The sequence below is a fragment of the Balaenoptera borealis genome (assembly GCF_965194805.1).
Source record: "Balaenoptera borealis genome assembly, chromosome: 3".
Taxonomy (NCBI): domain Eukaryota; kingdom Metazoa; phylum Chordata; class Mammalia; order Artiodactyla; family Balaenopteridae; genus Balaenoptera; species Balaenoptera borealis.
In genome coordinates, this window is record NC_138866.1 from 111,640,098 (window position 1) to 111,662,287 (window position 22,190).

At 35.4% G+C, this 22,190-nt stretch overlaps 1 protein-coding gene and 1 long non-coding RNA gene across 9 annotated transcripts in view; one reads left to right on the forward strand and one right to left on the reverse strand.

Annotated features, from left to right (window-relative positions):
• USP3 (ubiquitin specific peptidase 3) overlaps positions 1-22,190 on the forward strand; it is a 223,119-nt gene that overhangs the window by 143,863 nt on the left and 57,066 nt on the right. For 4 of the 5 annotated variants that reach the window (XM_082383352.1, XM_082383351.1, XM_082383350.1 and 1 more), the window contains exons 2-3: positions 7,470-7,530; positions 10,882-11,013. In XM_082383352.1, coding sequence (XP_082239478.1) covers positions 10,985-11,013 — 29 coding nt within the window. In that variant the 5' untranslated portion in view covers positions 7,470-7,530; positions 10,882-10,984. Of the gene's footprint in view, positions 1-7,469; positions 7,531-7,715; positions 8,586-10,881; positions 11,014-22,190 lie in introns of those variants that run through there. The other variant, XM_082383354.1, reaches the window with a different exon arrangement.
• Positions 11,021-22,190, reverse strand: part of LOC309624850 — an 81,492-nt gene continuing 70,322 nt past the window's right edge. For all 4 annotated transcript variants that reach the window (XR_014242155.1, XR_014242156.1, XR_014242157.1 and 1 more), the window contains one exon: positions 11,021-21,146. This is a non-coding gene — a long non-coding RNA (uncharacterized lncRNA). The remainder of the gene's footprint in view (positions 21,147-22,190) is intronic.

Sequence of the window (22,190 nt, forward strand, 5' to 3'; positions counted from 1 at the left end):
GCTGTGCATCGGCTCACTTCTTTAGCCCTGGGCGCTGCCTGTTGCTTTGTAAGAGACTTCTCCTGTTTCCCTGCTCCCTGGGAACCCAGTGTGCACTCCCAGAATGAGCCGCAGTGCCAGGGGTGGGAGGTGGCGGTAGGGGTGGGAACACAGGCAGTGATTTTGGCTACGCTCAGGCTGCTCTGGCACCTCTGGCGGTTGCTTAATATCGCTGGATTTCTTCTTTTCTGGACTACGTGAAGGCCCAGTTCCTGCTTTCTTTGTGTGACTTTACCAGTCTTTCCCCCAGTAATTTCAGAGGATTCAAGTTGAAGATAGAAGAGACTTCAGAACTTTTAGCATAGAATAGGCTCATGAGTATGTGGTTCAAAGAGCATTTATGGTATAAAGAAGATTATACGCCTTGCTCTAAACGTCTAAAAATATATCAGTTGGAGGGTAAGCTGGGTTAGCCCTGGAGTATATTTCTACTTGTATATGTACTGGAATATTTATAGAATTTTTATGATAATTCTGCCCTATCCTCCAATTTCGAGAGGAATAACACTTTTACTATTGATACTTCTGTGGAGTGTGTGTGTGTGTGTGTGTGTGTGTGTGTGTGTGTGTGTGTGTGTGTGTTTTGAGTAACAGCTGCAAATATTTTTCATTGATCATATGTTTACACACCCGTAGAGTTGTAATCTAGGATTTTGGTTTCACTTACCACTCATGCTTAATAATTTAGAGTAAGTTTATTTCATTAGGACAACTTTATAATACCAGTATCTTTAAGACATTTAAACTTTATTTTTGTTATAAAAGAAGTAATGCTTTCTGAAAAAATTCAAACAGTATAGTCGAAAGTAGGTCCATGTGGCTCTAATCCCCCATCCCATTCTTTTTACATGACTGTTAACAGTTACTACGTACCCTTCTAGACTTCAAGCAGTTTATATACAGGTATATAGCATATACACAGAAACACATAGTACGTAATCTTTCTAAAGCAAAAATGACAACCTTCTGGACTTACTGCTCTGCAACAGTCCATGCCTTCAAATACTGAGTTTGGGTTCCAGTTCTGTCACTTACTAACTTAGCAAGGTATGTAACTTCTCTGTGCCTCAGCTTCCTTATCTATAAAACAGGCCAATAATAGTACACACCTCATTGGACTGTAGAGGATTAAATGAAGTAATATTTATAAAGTGGCACAGTAAAGTGCAATAGTGCTTGGCACATAGTATGTACTAGATAAATATTAAATAAAGAACTTGCTCTTTGAAAAAACACGTTATGAATATTTTCTTATGGGTTGCTGGTTTTTTAGTGTGGCACTTTAAAAACTGTGTGTTGTTGGTAGCGGGGTGGTATTCTGAGTTTTACTATTGGAGCAGCATGTTTGTCTACAGTTTTCTTTTTTTTAATAAATAAATTTATTTATTTTATTTTTGGCTGTGTTGGGTCTTCGTTGCTGCACATGGGCTTTCTCTAGTTGTGGTGAGCAGGGTTACCCTTCGTTGCGGTGCGCGGGCTTCTCATTGCGGTGGCTTCTCTTGTTGCAGAGCACGGGCTCTAGCCATGCAGGCTTCAGTAGTTGTGGCTTGCGGGCTCAGTCGTTGTGGCACATGGGCTTAGTTGCTCCGCGGCATGTGGGATCTTCCCGGACCAGGGCTCGAACCTGTGTCCCCTGCATTGGCAGGCAGATTCTTAACCACTGCGCCACTAGGGAAGCCCCTGTACAATGGTTTTGAACAGCGATTCCACACAGTTTCTGACCTCGCTGTTGCAGTGAGCTGCTGTTACTGACAGGCAATGTACTGGGAATGTGTTTGCCTCTCAAGAGTTGTGGGAGCAGGAAAAAAAGCTGAAGGCTGTTGATTTAGAAAATTATACTACACTAGCAGTTAATCTTTTTGTTAAGAAAATTAGGAGGAGAGTGGAGTTGGAAGAATTTTATCTATAGAGAATGATAAGATTATTTAATCTGTTTTTTGCTTGTGTTCTTTGAATAATTTTATAATTAGAGGGGGCATGCTCATCACCTAGTTTTTATTCTACAGTGAAGAAATAGACCCAGAATAGTAGTGATGTTCTCAGTTCTGTAGCTAGTAATGATAGGGCCAGGACTAGAATCCTAGTCATTGGAGCCTCACCTTTCTGAATTCTTAAGAAGCTCAAGAGCCTCTCTGCCAGTTGAAGCAACTATTGAATAATGGATGCACTATAAATGGCTTGCCTGTCAGTGCTGAGTGCTTGAACTATTCTGCGTGTAGAGACAGTGACTAAGTTGTATCGTAAGCACTAGTGCATGATGTTTTATAAAAAAATTTAGAATTCCAGGAGAATTGTTGATGGGCCTTGAATACCAAATGTATTCTATCTTATTAGGTTTTATGTAGTGAATAATAAGGCTATTGAAGATCAGTGGGAAGAAATTTATATTCGCTGTGGATGCCATTTTGCCTTCTGAACACAACCTAAAGATATTCGTGTGTAAATAGGCCCCTTTAAGCCCAGAACTCCCTAGTTTTCTTTTTTTTTTTAATTTATTTATTTTTTGGCTGCACTGGGTCTTTGTTGCTGCACGCGGGCTTTCTCTAGTTGTGGCGAGCGGGGGCTACTCTTCGTTGCGGTGCACGAGCTTCTCATTGCGGTGGCTTCTCTTGTGGCGGAGCACGGGCTCTAGGCGTGTGGGCTTCAGTAGTTGTGGCATGAGGGCTCAGTAGTTGTGGCTCACGGGCTCTAGAGCACAGGCTCAGTAGTTGTGGCACATGGGCTTAGTTGCTCCGCAGCATGTGGGATCTTCCTGGACCAGGGCTCGAACCTGTGTCCCGTGCATTGGCAGGTGGATTCTTAACCACTGCGCCACCAGGGAAGTCCCCTACAACTCCCTGGTTTTCTGCCCTTCTTTGTCTCTTGGTAAAGGAGCAGACTGTTCTTCCCTGCATGGGAGTAGCAGGGAGTGAAACCACTTTGGTTTGTAGATCACTTGGATGCCTTCCCTCTGCCTTTGCGCTCCATCAATTGTCCCTTCCTAGTTTCCAGGAGGGTTCAGGCTTTTGGGGGCTTTAGGAAGAAGCCATGAATGCGAGCATGTTTTAGAGGCTGGGCCTCCTTCACCTGTCTCCCCTGCCCAACCTGTGTCAGAGCTTCTACCTTGTGGGAAATGGCCCTAGCTTAGGAGAGGATCGACATTCTCCACTCCCCGCAAAGGGGTGCTGCTGCCAACTTGCAGAGCTCGTGGCTGAGGGTGAGGACAGGGCCAGAGGAGAGTTCTGAGGCTATAGCAGCAGGAGGAGAGTGAAGGGAGCTGGATGGTACCAGCCCCCCAGGCTGAGATGCCTAGGAGCTGAGAGCGGAAACCCGAGCTCGGGGTTGGAAGAATCTAAGCGTACGGAACAGATTGCTGGAGGAGAGTAACTTTGAGGAAATTTCATAATCTGAGTGAAAGAGGACCAGACTTCTGTTTATGAGCTCCAGTGACCCTGCTGCGGCCACGTGTAACAGTGTGAGAAATATACTGCATGGCTTCCCTGCCATGACGTCACCTTGAAGTGTAATTAGGCATATAATAAAAAGAGCCCTTATAAGTTTTCAGACTTATCTTTCTGAACTTCTACAAGTTTCCAACCTTATTAACCTCTTTCTCTCAAGTACCAGCATTTAAGATTTAAAAAATAAAACCCCTTCAGTTTAATATTTTTATGTTCTGCTGAATAGATAGTATATTTATAGCTTAAAAACATTTTTTTATTGACTGTGTATGGTTTTATTTTATACACACACACACACACACACACAATATAGTGTTTCAGTTTTGTTATGGTTCTTGTAGAGTTTTATAAAATAGCCTGCAAACCTCTAATGCAATTTCCATGGGAAATGTGTTCATCCTACAGATAAACTTGAAACCTATCTGTCTATAAATTGAGACTACCTTTTATAATAAAGTGTGTCCCCTTAAGGTGATTAAAATAAATGAATTTAAGATTATTGCAGGTATTCATTTACTCATGCTATGACCTGTTCTATTTGTAGCAATAATTGAGAGTTTAATTTAAAGCCAGTATTTTTCCTTCTATTTTCTAATTGTCTTGGGTACTTTAAAGGTTTTATAATTTGGATAAGGTATATAAACACAGAGTGAATATTCCCCAAAGCAGTGTAATAAATGGCTTCAGAATGCCCCATAATACCCTTTTCTCTGTAGTTTCCTAGCCTTCAAATGTTCTTCTGGTGTGAAACTATTAAGCCCTCAGAGAGTACTGTCATTTAAATAGCCAAGACCAACTGTCTTATCACACATTAAGTCTTAACTTTCTTATTGTAAATATTCATGATAAAAGAAATTTGATTGCTTAACTTAGAAAGTGAGGTCTTTTGAGATTTAGTAAAAGGCACAGTCACTTCTTTCCGATGTTTTTGAAAGTCAGTACTGTTTTATTTCCTTTTATTCTTTCTCCTCATCCCTGTCTTAAGCACCTATTTATTTAATCAAGGTATAATTCACATAACATAATATTATTTACTTATTTATTTATTTATGGCCATGCCATGCGCCTTGTGGGATCTTAGTTCCCCAACCAGGGATCGAACCTGGGCTCTTGGCAGTGAAAGCACCGAGTCCCAACCACTGGACTGCCAGGGAATTCCCAAAATTAACCATTTTAAAGTGAACAATTCAATTCAGTGCATTTAGTACATCTACAACTACCACCTCTATCTTGTTCCAAGACATTTCATCACCCCAAAATAAACCCTGTACCTATTAGGCAGTTATTCCCCATTTCTTCCCCTCAGGCTTAGGGTATATTTTTGAAAATTTGAAATTAAGAAATTAAAAAACTGATAAAACTTTATGAGGTAATTGAGATTTTATAAGACTAGATTTAGAGTTCACTGTTCTGATTCAGTAACATGAAGAAATGCATTTAATATACCGATAGTGGAAAAATTAGATCACAAAATTGTATGTACTTTTTGTCCATACACACACTTTACAGCCATCGGGGGAAAAGTGAACACTTGGTAGGAAACACATCAAAGTAACAGTGATTTTGTTCTAGATGTTTCTTTTTTTCCCATTCAAAGGAGGGGGGGAGAATCTTCCCATAATTACACAAAAAACAAAAACCTGTAAATGACTAAAAACTTGGGCCTAAACTTACTATTATAACATAATTACTTATTTCAGGATAATATTAAACTTCTTCCAGATTGAGTAGTGTTTCTTAGTATTTACTAAAAGAAAAAGGTTTGCTGGAGGAATAAAACTATATAATATTTGTAGTTTTTTAATCCTTCAAGTTATATCGCAGACCAGGAATATCTGCTTCAAGTAAACTGTGTTCTAATTTATTTTTCCCTTTAAAAATATACTTTATAGGACTTTCTTTTCAAACTATAAAAATGTCATATTTTTGTTGATACAAATCAAATACCACAGGGGTGTACAAATAAAAAGCCAACAGTCTCCCCTCACAATAGTCTTCTCATGTACTTGCCTAAAATAATTGCTGTTAGCAGTTTGGCGTTCTTCTTATTAGCCTTTGTCATGTGACTTACATGCACATATAACAAAATTGGACTCAACTGATTAAAAAACTAAAATGCCTTCAGGATGGCCCTAGCAGTTAATGTAATGCACTAAGGAAAGGTAAGGCCCTTGGCTAACGGGAAGGGGATTTTTACCACTGAAAGCTTTCTCATTCAAAAATAGTTAGAGCCCTGTGCTGGGCAGAAAGGCAGAGGCCCTTGGGCAGTATATCACTGTACTCTCCTATTCTTCCTTGCCGTCTCCTCCCCTCCCAAATGTAGAATGAATGTATGTCAAAGGTTTATTTAACTCATTAATAAGGGAACCAGCAGGATGGTAAAGCTGATTCCAAGAGCATTTGAGGAACTGAGTGAATGCAGACACTGAAGAATGAATGTTGAAGTAAATTGCTAGGCTAGATATAAAACCCATTAATGTCCTGCAGGGTAGTAAAACCATAGCCCTTGGAGTCTGCCAGACAGATATTATCTCTACCAAATAAAAATCTACAAGTTTACCTGTAACTTCATAGAATTTGGGTCCTAATCAATAGTAAACAGCAGGTCAAACAATGGTATTATAATTAAATGTCTTTGGGATATTCATGGTATAATGTGTTTTATTATACATTGAAAGGGCTTAGAGTTCTTGATTCACTTTATTTCCAGTTTTGGCTAATTTTTCTTAACAATGAGAAAGGCCGATTGTGGTGTATCATTAGACAAGACCAATATAATACAGTAGGGATCAGATCTTGGAAGAGCTTGGTATCTTAAACTAAGAAATTTAAACTTTGTTTCAACAACTGTTCATTGAGCATATACTGTGTGCCAGGCAGTGGATTTATTATAATCCTGAGTGTGTGGATGTGCTGTGGTGCCCCTCTCATGGCCCCTAGGAGGCTGACTGGCGGTTCTCAAGTGGTTGTATTAGGGAATCACCTGGGAAGTGAGAAAAATAGACATGTTCTTTTGTCCTTCTGTACCCACCCCAATGTAGATGTCTCTGCCTGAGTAGAACATATGTGTTTTGAAAAAGCTTGTTCCAGGTGATTTTTATATCCCTTCCCTTTTGAAATCATTGTTATGTTTATTGGGCTTAAAATTGAATAAGTAAACAGCAAGCAAAATTGTAATCAGTATTTTAAAAGTTTTCATACCCCTTTTTGCCTGCCGCGTCCCTGTAATACTCAAACTAAAGTAATTAATGTCCTGATTATACCCTCAGCAAGAATTACATGCAGTTATCATATTTAGAATTATATATAATGCATTTGAGACATTAATTTGGGAAGAACTGGGCTTAGTCTTCCGAATTGTATCCTTAGGTTATGCCTCTCACTAAATAAACTGAAAGAGTTGTCATTTATAGTAGTATATGATCTGTATGGTAAAGACATGTGATTAAAAAATTAGACTTAAAAATGGTTTCTTTTAAATCTTTTTTTTTTTAATGTTTTGTCTTTTTATTTATTTTTTGGCTGCGCCACGCGGCATACGGGATCTTAGTTCCCCAACCAGGGATGGAACCCATGCCCCCTGCATTGGGAACGTGGAGTCTTAACCACTGGACTGCCAGGGAATTCCCTTAAAAATGCTTTTGATGAGAAAATAGACTGTCCTTAACTTGTCAGAGACTGTTGGAAAAAAAAAAAAGGAATACGTAATAAAGGAGAAAAGTGTTTAACCTGTGGTTAGACTATTTGAGTTGAGTTCGCAATTAATATGAGCAGTTGTTGTGGACATGCATTTAGATTCTTTCAGTATAACATTAATTAGGCAACCGTTTTGTGTAAATGCACTCATAAAGCAAGGATTTGTGATTTCAGCACGCCTAAGCAGCCATGGAATTTATAACTTGTGTTACAGGATGTGGTATTACAGATTAGGGGAGAAACTGGGAAATAACGTGATACAATTGGCATATTGTGTATTTTTCTTTTTATTAGTGTGCCGGTCCAACAAAAGCCCCTGGGTCTGTTTGACTTGTTCAAGTGTCCACTGTGGAAGGTAGGTGACATGCTTATTACTTCACTACCCAACTTGCTTTTTTCAGTTTACCTTTAAGCTTTATGTCAAAGTTTTATTGATTTGGATTTATTTAGCACCATTGTTTAATCATAGCATGTATGTAATTCTCTGTAGGGCTTCCCTCTCCTAATAGAATCCCTTTGTTCCATGATGGAACTGAGGAAAATCTGGGGGGGAAACGCCTTTATATTGATACTCAGAAGACTTAATTTGATGATCAAGACAATCTGCTAGTAATATTTGATTGACATGTGGCCAATTTTGTTTCACCTGTTACCTACCCTTCCCTACCTTTACTAACTTTTGAATCAAATCCCAGATATCACATCATTCTTCTGAAAACAAAACAGATAAAGGAATTCCCTTGAAAATGGTCTCATTGTGGAGTTCATTATTTATGCTAAGATGTACCAAATATATCATTGTTCCGTTAAGACATTTTTGCTTTCTAGGAACTTAACACTCCCAAACCCAGTTCAAGCCTGAGCATTTCCTCCCAGTTCTTGGATTCAAAATGATGTTACTTAAATACTTAAGTAACTCTTTCTTCTAGCACAAACTCAAATAAATATCAAACTTTGTGTGTCTGGTAGTAGCACATTTATTTCTATGGCTCTTTTAGCTTAGAAAATCTGCTTTGAATTTACTTCAGAAGTTAGTAGCTTAGCAGCAAGGAGGTGGGAAATCATACTGAGTCACACAGGCTGAAATCTATATTGTATTTATTTGGACGGTTTCCCCATCGTTATTCGTAAACCCTCATTGCGTGAAGAGAGCATCTTTGTTCAGTTAACTTTTGATTTTTCACATTTTCAGTCCTGGAATTGAGTCTATTTTTCCATGTACACTTAAGAGTACTTTTGGAAAATGTTAACTGCATATCTTAATTGTGGTTATTGTGGTTTTGAAATCTCTAGGATTTGGGGAACCTGAAAATACTATGTACAGATAACATTTTTTTAAAAAAAGAAGAAAAGTAGAAGCACTTAAATTCTGCACTTGAAGAGACAGATTCCTCTCCTAGATTTTGAGAGGTGAGAATTATAATGCAATAAAGTTTATATAGTTCTATCCTCCAGTTGTCTCATAGTGCTTTACAGCCTAAATCTGGAAGGTCATATGTCAACAAAAAGACCTGACATACTCTCAAAAAGCGGAGACATTAGTGTTCTTAACAGCAAGCAACAAACAGTTCTCTAAGTAGGTATTGGAAAAATAAATTGAAAAATTTCTAGGCTCTGTAGGTAGTATGTTTCCAATTGTAAGCAATCTTAAATTTGGAAATCTGACATGGTTTCAGAGAAATATAATTAAGTAGATTACACAGATAATGAGAGTAAACCTGCATTTGGATCTTCATTTTACATAGCTGATTGGCTAATTTTCTTTTGCCATGTAATCCTGGGTGTTGATTGCCAAGGATGACGATTTTTTTTTTTTAGTAATTTAGACCACTTGTCTTTAGGGGAGTCTTAAACTGAATATTCTTTCAACTAGGAAATGTACTTTATCAGGAGTATATTTGAGTTATATATTGTATTGGTCTTCATGACACCATCCCTTTTAAGTTATTTTTCCAATTTTTTGTGATTGTTGTTAAAAAATCTGTGACATGTATATTGACACTTTTCCTTTTTAGACCAAATTGGTTAAAATCTAAAACTAGATGAGGGAAATATTTATTTTTATGTGGTAGTTTATACATGTCTGTTAACTTCTGACATGTATTTGAATGTTAGCCAAAACATTGCTAATCTTAATGTTAGCAGTAATACACTTCTTACTTTATCACTGACATTTATTACAGTAACCACAGAAATATCTAGTACATTTGGAGGCTACAGTATGGTGGCTAAAGGAACTATATGTACTATTCATTCATTCATGCGTTCTGAACCATGGATTATTTAATCACCTAACAACCCATGAGATATAAGTACTATCATCTCTGTTTTATAGATGAGAAAACAGAAGTAGAGAGGTTAAGTAACTCACCCAGGCTCACCAGGCCAGCATGTGATAATGCCTGCTAAAACCCAGGCTGTCTAATTTTTGAGTTTATACTCTTAATCATTATTTTTATTTTAACTCAGCCATATATACAATAGGATTAAAAATTCATTTTGGTCCACTTTTGTGAACAGAAGACCCTACACACAAGTCTTGGTTATGTTTATTACAGTGAAAAAAAGGGGGGGAAAATGTGATCAAACTCTGAGTTGAGGTTAGTAGTGCCTCTGATGCTTCCAGGTTTCCTGGGGTAGAGCAGCCAGGCTTGGAGTTGATCCTCCTTACTTACCACAAACTATCCTACTTTCCCCAAGGTAAGTGTTGCTCCTTGTACAGTTAAGGCACCTCATGACAAAAATGTCACCTTAACTCTCTGAGCAGGTTTACTTTGGCACTATTTAACCGACATTTGTTTTGACTGTTCTGAGTTTACAATTAGGCCTTACCTTCTATAAATTGGCAGCTTTCTAGGAACTGGGAAGTTTTTGTTTTATGACGGTCTTCAAGTAGTGGTCAGTTATGGCATTGTACAGTATTTAGGTGAAGGTGTAGATGAACCCTTATTTCAGTTTCATTTTGCTTTTTGTGATAAAATGATTTATTAAATCTGAGTTGGAAAGTGTTAGAAAATTTTTCTGACTGTAGTCAACCTTTGATTATCTTTGCCCATGTAGTAAGAAATAACAGTTTATATAAGCTTAAGATAATTTCTGTTTTGTTTGGATTTCTTTTAAACATACCTATTTCCATATTAGTGGAGTGATTATTCAGGCATTCAAATGAAAGATCTGAAGCCATATTGATGAGAAAGAGATGGGAGATTATCCGGTTTCCATATCTGACTCTCATGTTTTATATTAAGCAGCAACCTAAGCAGAGCCTACGGCCCTGTGGGCAGTGATTGAGTAATTTAGTTTGCAAAGCTTGTCTTTGATAATAGCTGCTTTGGGAGTTAGCAGCCTAAGAAAACTTAAAAAAAGAAAAAGGCTATAGCAAAAGTATCAGCAAAGGAGTTGATAAGTGATAACATCAATGGTATTGAAACTGATTTGCATAGATAACGCCTTTCCTTGCCTGGTCCTAGGCTTGTGTATAATAATAAGCTGACTGTATTTGATTGCAAAAAAGGAGCATATTTTAAGTACTCAGCTTAATAAATCACTAAGTGATGAATGCTCTTACAGGATTGAATGCTCTTTATTAGAAGGAATTCTTTCTTATTCTGATTTGATAACCATCTAATTTTATTATCATCTCCTGCTACTTTAACTTCCAAAGCAATATTTAGATTAAAATATATTTTCGTTTGATTTTTGTAAGGTATGTGAATGGCCATGCAAAAAAACATTATGAAGATGCACAAATACCCTTAACCAACCATAAGAAATCAGAAAAGCAAGAAAAAGCTCAGCACACAGTGTGTATGGATTGCAGTAGCTACAGTACATACTGGTAAGTATTAATATTATCTGAAAATGATACTCCTTTACTATGTGTGCGCAGGCGTTTTCTCGTCTTCCTCGCTCTTTCCCCTCCCCGCAGTCTCTAAGCCAGTGGGGGCTGCCATTACTGCCTGTTAGTCCTGTTGGCATTCACAGAGGACTGGGGCTGTCGGGAAGGCCTGTCCTTATTCATTCGGATGTAAATTTGCATTGCCCTTTCCACCTCTAGGTCTCCTCTTCTTTCCCATCCCACTAAGCTTCAGGGAAGTGAAAAGTATTTGCTGTTGTTCATTATAATTCCTTTTCTTTTTCTTGTTTTGTTTTTAATTGAAGAATAATATGATAATATAATATTATTATAATATGATAAAAACCCACATTCCTACTGGCCAGTTAACATTTTGTTATATAATCTTAAATTTTTAACTTCTTTGTTTAAAACATTATTTTGACAGTCTCCCCTGTCCCAACACAGTTCCACTCTCCTCTTCTACTCTGTAGATAAACATCAAGAATTTTGTGTGTTGCCTTTCAGGCTAATTTTTTTTTAAGTGTCACATCCTTTAAAAGGATATTGGAGGCCCTGTTCTCTCTTTGTAATATACTATACATGTCTGTTTCATATAAATGACAATAAAGTAAGAATTCTTCTGACTACTTTGAACAGGTTATTCAGGTCCCAAGTGATGTTTAACAATCCATATCCATTCGGTATGCTCAAAGAGTCTGTATTTTACAGTTTTAACTTTGGCGTGAAGCAAAAATTATGAATAGTTCTTTATGGTTTTAATCATTTTACTGAATTCGAAAGGTTTTTGACATTGAAAGGAAAAAAAAAAGCCATTTAAAGGAGCCCTCTTATTTTTGTTTTTGTTTTTGCCATATAGCCCTCAAATGTTACGTGAAGGCAATACTGGGCAGGGATGAGGATTTAAAGTCCAAATATTGCTTTTGATTCACACTTTCTACTGAAGTTGTGTGCTAATCCTTTCTACATTATCCTTAGCTGCTTATGGTATTGTAGAAAGGTGTCCCATCAAAAGGAAGAAAAAAGGTCAGTGGCTTACCAAGTTTACGTTTTCACAGATTTAACGTTATTTCACTGTGGCTATTGAATAAAACATTGTAAGGTTTAGTCCTGTAGATCACTAGTATTTCAGTGATCCTTTGTGTGGAAGATGTCCGGACGTGGAAGAGAGACAAGCTGGAGGTAGATGAAGACACATCAGTAAAAGTGAAAATCGTGGGAAGATATTCTGAGCCTAGTGCCCAGTTTATTATTATTTGCTCTCATAAAACACTCCTCCCTCCAAAAATCAAGCATTAGCCAAGCTGTTAAAGTGTCTTCATTAGTTTCCCCCCCTTTCCCTCAGGACACTTATATACTAGAATGACACAGCTATCTAATTGACAGAACCCTGTGTTTCTGTTAAGGTTGTAAGTATTTCTCTTTAAACAGCAGGAATTAAGGTCATTCTTGAGGTATCTGTCTCACAGTCATCATTGCAGGTCATGTCAGCCTGTATGCACCAGATGCTGAAAACGTTCATCCTTCTTGATTTTTAGTTAGCAATGTGCATGAAATGTTTAATGGGGAAATTTGGAAATACAATTAAATCTCTGTGTGCAGTGGGTTTTCTTGCTGTTGGTAAGATTATGAGGAAATAGTAACTCTTTGAGGAAATTTAAAGAATTCTCTTGGAATTTTCTTAATGGAGTGGATTTATATTCGTAGGTGTCTTTAAAAATATAGACTGTATACTTTAATGTCTTTGTATATTGCATTTTAGAGGAATACCTTTATTAACTAGGACCAGAATTTAATTTGCTTTATATTGGTACAGTATGCTAAAGTACAAGTCATTTCACGGCTGAATTGGAATTAAATGGCAGATCTTGGACCTTGGGGGAATGAATATACACCATGGCAGGGGTTTCTTGGCCAGTTGCCAGTCTTTTGTGTGAAGTTATACAGAGCCGCAAGTGTGTGGACTCCGAGAGCTTCTGAAATGCAGGAAGGGAGCTGCAGCTGGTCACATAACCATCTCATTTGTGGGTTTAGAACAAAATGCCAGGGAATCATCCTGTAGCATTATACTGACAGCCTAAAAGGAAACTGTGATAGTAGTAAGCTGATGAAGCTGTAGTTTAAATTAACATTTTCCCCACACCTCACTGTGATTAAGAAACAAAAAAGGATTTCTTCTTCTGTATGCGGGTGTGTGTGTGTGTGTGTGTGTGTGTGTGTGTGTGTGATTTTCCAGTGCACCTTAGTAATTTCACTTCAGTTTGTAAATTTTCCTTGTATATAAATTTCTTGTGGTTAGACTAATTGGTTTACTTTAGAGGTGTATTAGGTTTAACCTATTTGATTATTAATTATTATGCTTGTAGTCAAAATATTTTGACTGTAGCTAATGTTAAGGCTCCTTTTCCATGTGCTCTGTCCTCTGAAGAAGTTGAAACATGCTCTGAGGCTTACAGTTTTTCTATCCTTATTTTCCCTTTTCCAAGAGTCCCTGCCTTGTCCTGTCTTTGCATATCCTTTATGAGGTTATCATTGAGCACTCCCCCCTCCCCCAACTAGCTCCAGTTGTAGCTGGATGTAATGTCCCCTAAACTCACAGTCCTTGGGATACTTATAATTTCCTGCTGCATGTTCGTTATTTGTAAATGTCCTTGGGGACCGCAGGAACCATATGTCAGATCTTTGTATCGTCCACAGTACTCAGTGTCTGGTGCCGAGTAGGCAGTAGATGTTTGAAAGGCTGAATTTTGTTAACTATTTTCCAAAAATGGGGAAGGTTATACCAAATCTATACTATTGTGCCCTCCTGATCCTTTTGGAGGACTGAAGAGCTGCAGAACCTTTTTCCTGAAGAAGACTCAAATCACAGCATATGTGAGCTATTCCATTTATCTCCCGAGAGGGACACCCTTGTAGAGCAGGTCCTTTCACTTCTGATATAAACTGGGCGTCCAGGAGAAGCACATATTAACCAAGCAGAACATAAAACGGGTCATTATTTCAAAAGAGGGAGAGAATCATTTTGGTTGGACACAAACCCACTCCTTTAGGAGACAAATGAAGATTTTAGTAAAAATGAAAATCTTAAGATTTTCACACAAGGGCAAGTGTTCAGATTATTGTGTGTTCAGTAATATTTCCTTTCCTCCTACCGCAAATTCCCTCCCCCATTTAATACAAATGGAATTGTATGTGGTATACATTATTGTATCAAAAAAAAAGGATTAAAATTGATTGAGAAAAACAAAGATTAAAATTAGGAACTTTTATTTGACTTCTTATGTAGATAGACATTTGGAGTTAATAGATTTAAAATACTGAACAGATAATTTTTGACATCTGACATAGTCTTGTCAACTTATCAACAACAGCTGAATTTCTGAGTATTCAAAAGTATGAAAGGAGTATTAAAACTAAATTACTAGAATTTTTCCTTCCTGGCAGGGTAATGTTTTAAAGCACTCCTTCAAACAAAGAAATATTATGAAATGTGAGTCAATTCATTTGTCTAGAAAAAAGACTTGTATTTTAGATTTTAAACACCTATAATAAATAGGAGTTTTAATTAAAACTAATAAAAATAAAGCTTTTATTTGTGGGTTTAAATGGATGCTGAATCATTTTCAAAGGCAGTTGTGATTAAAAATTAAAAAGGGGAAGATCTTTTGTTGACTATCCTTATAAACTTTTTGGGCACAAATTTTCAGTGTTGTAAAGATTAGAGAACAGGAAGAATTTTGTTTATTTAAAAACAGTATTTTGAAGTTTTATTAAAAAGAAACTTTTTAGCACGTGGTCTGAAAACAAAAGGCTCTTTCTTAATAAGCTGGTACTTGTCTGCTTTTAACAAAGGAAATGAGTTTTCTCTGCAAGTATTCTAATTTTCCAAAATTGGCTTAGTTGATGGCTGTGCATTAGAATTGAATAAAAGAGAATTTAAAAATAAGCTTGTTTTCTAAAAGAGTTCTTTGGATTTAACTTTTCTTGGTTTGAAATAGATGAAGTCACTGGAATATCAGCTTTTTTGGTTTGGTTTTGTTTTTTGTTTTCTGTAACTATATCTGTCATTTATAATAAAACTGGAGGTCAAAGTTTACTCTAGGTGTCATATTATGATGTTATCTATTATACAAGGGAATGAAAAGGAATTTAAAACTTAATGATCGATTTGCCATTGCCCTTTCTTGAGGGGTACTTTTTGCATTAAAGTTTTTTGATTTTGTTTCTTTGGTATTAGTATTATACATGACTTACTGTATAAAGATTGCCTTACAGCCAGTAGATTAAAGGACTTGTTCCTTTACTGTTGCGTAAAAAAATCAGGTTCATTTGTATGTTGATTGCTTCTTGTTTCACGTGGGTGAAGAATGATTTGGTCTGGGAATATTTTCTTAGTGCTTCAAGAATATGATGTGGAGACTTATGACTTGGGTAGCTTCAATAGCACTTACAACAGGAATGGAAAAAGCTTTAGAATTTTAAAGCTGAGAAAGAGAGAGAGATTTTCTTTGTTTTGAGTGTGACATCTGCGCCATATAATATGGTAGCAGTTGAGCAATTAAAAGTGGCTAGTAGGACTGAGGAATTGAATGTTTTATTTTATTATAATGATTATGTTTAAATTGCCACATGTACTGGTAGCTACTATAGCAGACAGTGTAGCCTCACACTATTAAAATTTAACATTGAGTATATTAATATTATGAAACTTTAAAAACCTTAAGACAAAAATCTGATAGAAACTCCAAAAAGAAAATAAGTCAATTTCACTAACTAAAATAGTTGTAAATAAGTATAACTTAAAGCAAATCTAACCCAATAAAATGTGTCAAAAAGAAAAATTATGTAATTACTGAGTTAATTTCACTAGTCTGCCAACATATTCATTTTAAAGGGAATCCCAGATTATTGTATCATTAGAAGCAAAAATACATTTATAAATAAGCCATTTCTGATTTTTAAAAAACTAATAACATTGAAATAAAAGGAAACTATTAAAATATGATAGTCCCCCCCAAAGAAAGCAAACATCATATGCAAATTGATGAAACACTAAAGCTATTTCCATTAACATGAGAAACAAGACAAATACTTCCTATCATCATTTACATCATCGTCACTATTATTAAACATTGCTTTGGCAGTTCTAGCCATTGAAATAAGACAGAATAGGTAAATTGTTGGTATAAATATTAGAAAAGAACAAATTATTTCTGCTTTCAAATTATATAATGCTGAGAAAACTCAGGGGGACTTTAGTAGAAAACAACAAGTAGAATTAATAATTAATTTTGAGATGGTGATACATAATAAATATACAAAAACTAATAGCTTTCTCTTCATTAGCAGTCATTAGTTAAAAATGGAAATGACCAAACAAAAAAACAAACATTCAACATAATGACAAAAATTATAAACTAAATCTAGGAATAAGTATTACAGAAAGACACAAAGCAAAGATATGGATCCTTTGTGAAGAAAACTTGACATTGTAAACAATTCCTTTCCCCCCTCAAATTTTTACCTTCAAAAGTTTTCCTGGAGACAGGGTCTGATGAACATGATGGTCCTCGAACATAATGTGCACGACATCCAAAAAAATCAAAATAGCGGATATGTTGCTTTTATTCAATACATAAATATTCATTGAGAACCAGCTGTATGTTAGGGACCTAGTCTTTAGTGCAGTGGTCTCTAAAATAATGCACTTGAAGGTATGGGAGGAAAATAGCAGAACTTTTATTAAAACTTTTTATCTGGCAAAAAAAAAAAGCATTGGCAAATATTTAAAATACCTACTGCCAGTGGTCTGTAGACTAGGTGGTTATGGGTCATGAACCACACACGGAGTGTCCTGAATCAGCTTCACATGTGGCGTCCTCACCCTTGTTCACTTTTAGCATTGTGCAGTATGTTACGGTGTTTGTCTGCCTAGTTACATGGATTTATTTAATTTTACCAAGAATCAACCCTCTTCAAATGGATACGCATTTTAAAAGATTTTTTATGAGAAAAAATCCTCCAAGATAATAACAGTAACAATAGTAAGACAAATACTGGTGAACAAGGAAAAGGTAAGCTGACATACACTCCTACTCTGAGCTCATCAAATACATTACAAAGTAAAAATATTGGCTATCTAATAAAAACACAGACTAATCAGATCTGATAAGTTGGACAGAAAGTTTGAGACTGTGTGAAGTATGAATTTATATCCATTATCATTAATGTCAAACCTCACCCTATGTATATATTATACTCTGAGATACTAGTTTAATAATGGTATGAAGACATTTAAAAAGTTTATTTCATTTCTAGCTCATTCTTCTAAAATTTTTCTTTTTTTATACTATATGCATATTAATTTAGATTTACTTGCATATATAATTAGTACAAACGTGTAAATGTGTTGGGGGTGATGGATGCTCAGTTTTGTGGCTTATTTTTTATCTGATTAGGAGCCATTGAAAATAATTTGAAGATTTCGTCTTAGTGGACTGGTGTTTTTCCTTTTATAATTAGAGAGGGCATGAGGCGCAGGGTGGAAATAGGAAGGAAACAAGTGTTTCTAAAATTAGAATTTTTAAAAGGAGGTAAACCCACATTAAGTTTTAGGACGAGAAAATGATTGAGCCATGCTGCATGTTTTAGTTTTTGGAGAATGGGGAAAAAGTACAGATAGGGATGACCAAGTAAGGAATATTTTTTGCTGTTAAACAAGTGAATGGTGCTACATGGAAAATACTGAGGGAGGGTAAGGGAGTTGGTGGTGTATGGAATGAAAGCCTAATTCTAAATGTAAAGCAGGTAACACTGAAGAGAAAGGGAAGACTGGGAGGGAAAGATGAGAGAGAAGAAAATTTAGGTAAGGTCGACATTGCAGGGACCATCAAATACTATAGCTTAATTCGTCTACAGATATCTATGCATTTGAAAGCCACTGTATTTGGGTCGGGCGGACGGGGATATCATACCAAAGGAAATAACCAAGGTTTAGAATAAAATATTAGTTGAGATAGAGGAGGAAAAAGATGGGTTTGGGGGAGATTATAGAGAGAAAAATATTTAGAAAGGATTAGGCATGATTAGATGCTAGAAATTAGAAAAAAATCACAATCTTAAAAATGTACGCATAAGGAATCAATGTAATGAAGAAATTGGACAATTTTGCTATTTATTAGAATAAGCAGAATTTGAAATAACTTGAGCTGTGATATTATCCGTTTTTTACCAAATTATATAGTAGTATAAATAATTGGTATTTCTTATGAAAATTTACCTGCTCCATGTTCTTTCAGTGCAAGGTAGTAAAATTAATTGTTTATCTTCTGCTCTGAACAGCAGTATATATATATAATACCCTACTCTACATTTAATCAGTTTATTAACTGTTGGCTTGAAGTACTTTAAAACTACTTTAGCGTCATATTTGGTTCAAGGAATTTGGTTTGAGACTAATTTTTACATAGCTAAGATGATAGTATACTTTGTCTCAAGGTGTTAGAAGTAGAGAAAGATACCAGTACCTTCTCCTTCCCTGCCTTTTTATATCTGATTTCCTTATCTAACATCTCTAATATGTTGCCTGATATGACTTCTAAGTATTATTTTTTTGTCTTTAGTGTTCAGTTTACTTAAATTTCCTTAAACAGTTCTTTCTTTTTAGTAAATACAGAAGTAAACGTTTTCCTTGTCTGACAAGTAGTCTGTTAGAGGTAGAGCTCATCTTTACTTGAAGAATCACCTAAAATCACTAAATTTAAACTTGCTTAAGTGTTAATATAATAGCCTAAAAGTTGGTTGTGTAATATAGGTAGTTACTGACTTTTGTTTGCTAGACATGTGAAATCCTGTTTATATGAAAAGATGCCAAAACCTGGACCTCAGCTCCAATTTCTCAGTAGAAAGAAGAAAAAGAGGAGTAGAACTTTTTATATTATTTCAGTTACGTTTTGGGAACCAGGTGTATTTTCACCTTGCAACATTTAACCATATTTTATAACAATATTTATTTCAAAGTGGGAAATGCATTCCAAGTTTCAGAGGAGCAATCTAGAAGCTTTGAAACACAGCCTACAAGTTTTGCACTTTTTTGTACTTATTCTGGTGTAATCTCCTTGAAGGGAAAACTAAGAATAGTGGCTAAATTTTATTTTTTTTCAGGTGTTAGAGGTAAGCATAATACTGACCTAATACCTTCAACACAATTGTAAACCAGGAAGAGATTTTTAGAACTTGTTTACTTTAAATCCTTCTTATTGCCTTGGGACTTCTTAGTATCAGTATTAGTGGGATAGTTTCCGGTTTGAAACCAGCAGAAACCAGCGTCTCAGCTAAAGACTAAGGTAACCAGACAACATTTAAATTCTTATTTACTTCATACTTTTGTTACTTATTTTCTTTTGACCTCTGGGCCAGGGAGGAAGAAGAAATCAGAACAGGGGATGGGGGCAGCTAGAGACGGGTGTGCTGTGAGGCAGGTGTGCTGTGAGGCAGGTGTGCTGTGAGGCAGCCCTGGTTACACAGCAAAAGGAAGCTGACATTTATTGACCCTCTGCCACGTGCCAGGCGCCCCTGGACGTTTTGACCTGTGGAAGCAGGTGCTTTCCTTTTATCATTGTCATCTAATAACGCTTGTATAGTGTGGTGAATTCAGACAGGACAAAAGTTAGAATCTTAGAAGTAAATGTCCTTCATAGTGACTGTAAGAAGATCTAAAATTGACTCTTGGCAATAAGGACAATTGTGAAAACTTAAAATTTTTTAAGCCAGTAAGAACAAATTCAGCCAAAATAAAATTGATTTCTTATAGTTCATTAAAGTTATATTTATTACCTCTTTATAATATTGGGTAGTATTATAGTAGAACAGCTAGTATCTTAGATATTTTCTAGGCTAGCAGTGCTGTGCAAGAGAAATAATTCATCACATATGTAATTTAAAATTTTCTAGTAGCCACATTAAAAAAGCAAATACAAACAGGTTGATTAATTTTAACTGTATATTTTATTTAACCCAGTTATCCAAAATATTATCATGTCAACATGGTAATCCATATAGAATTATTAGACATAGTTTGCATCTTTTTTTAACATGAAACCTTCAAAATCCAGTATGTATTTTACACGTACAGCACATCTCCATTCAGATGCTAACTTTTCATCAGAAATGCTTGATCTGTATTTAGTCATAAAAATTGCAGTTAAAAATGTAGATTCCAAACACTATTAAAAATTTTCCAATAAATGAATAAAGTACCAAAAAAACCCATTTTCTTTAATACTTGGCATCTGTTTTGACAAGACTGACTCATCTTTTTTAGAATAATTGAGTCCGAAGCAAAAGCATATCAGTCTCAAAACTGTATCTAATTTAAGTAAATCCACTAACTCTTGTAACCACTCAGTATTATCAACATCAAATTCAAAGGATCATTATATAAACTGAAAATCAACTCCAAATTTGTCCACATCAACACAGCATTCTTCAATTTTTCTTGTAGATTTTGCAGACAACTTACATAATGCTATTGTATTTTAAATCTTCTGTATATTTGTTCGTGTTGAAATGTGTAAAATCATTATTGATTTGTATTAGGAATAGTTTAAATTTTAACATAAATTCTCATACCTGTCTAGCTCGGTCACAAACAAGCTTTTACTCTCTCCTTGGATCTTTAAATTTAGCTCATTCATGTGCACTGTGATATAGGTGAAAAAATGTAAATCATGCTGTGATGTTTTCTCTTTGTTCAATATTGGCAGGTGTTCCTTTTGTTTCAAGAAAATCTTGAATTAGAGTTAACAGTACAGTAAACCTTTGTAAAATTCTTCCATGACTTAAGCAGTGAACATTGGCAAAGAACATGTAGTCATTATATTCATTATCTTCTATTTCTTTTAACAGTTCCATAAACTGGTGATGAGTCAGAGCATTTGCACATGTATACTGAACAATTTTAATAACTGCATCCATGATACAGTCTACTTTAGAGCACAGATATTTTCAATATGTTAATATGCAGTGGATCAAATAAGGGAAATAATTCCATTAAATCCGGGTTTTTGATCCCATGTAGCAGGTCCTTGTCTGTCTTGATAGAAACTTTTTCCTGTCTAGCCGAAAGTGACATGTAAAAGATTAAAAAATATTTACAACATGCGGTTGATTGTTTTTAAGGTTGCAAATAGATGAAGACATTTCAATTTGGAAGTCATTTGACACAAAACGTACGCAAAGTATTAATTCGCCATTGTCTCTTGTCTTGTAAAACTCATCTAAAGCTAAAAGTAAAAGTACTTACAATTTTCAAATGTTGAATGAATTGATCTTTAATAATGTTAGAAAGGTCTTTTATTTACTAACAATTGCTTGGTGGATCAACTGAAGATCTTTCACTTTTTGTAAAATATCCTTTTTGATCTTTATCTCAAATTCTAAAACATAACTCCCTTAACTGAAATAATAATTTAATGTTTCATCTCTCCATCTAAAAATGGTTTTCTTTCTTGAGCAAGAATTAAAGCTATTTTAAAGCTTGCCAGAATTACAAGCTCAAATCCTTAAAATCACTAAGAAACTTCTTTGTTATACATTTCATTCTGATTTCATTGATTGTGACAAATTTCATTGATTATTTTTTGACTGTAGAGAAGCAACTTCTTATTAAATTACTATGCATTTGCTGAAAATGACTCAATATTGTCTACTTTATTATCTTAAAACTTTTTTTACACAGCTTATTAATTTGGCTCTGCTGTATTAAATCGTAATTGCCATTATTTGTAAAATTTGTGATACACCTTTTCCACTCGATTCTGCCTCATTAGTGTGCCTATGTTGTCAATTACACATTTGTGTGTAATCTTTTTTAAAAGTTCCAAACTTCATTTGGAAGTTAAATTTTTTTTTCATTGTTAGTTTTTAACCCAGAAAAATAATTTATTTATATTAATTATTAAAATAAGTATTTCAGTTCAACTACCAATTATGATTTACATAGGTATCACTGTAACTCCTGCTGTCTGCAGAAACTATTCAAATAAGCACATTAAAGTGCTTCATTATTGCATAGAAAAATAACTGAAACCTTCTGTTGACATAAACTAGACTGGTGATATGCTTATGTGTGATCCTGGAAATGACACGTGCACCCACAC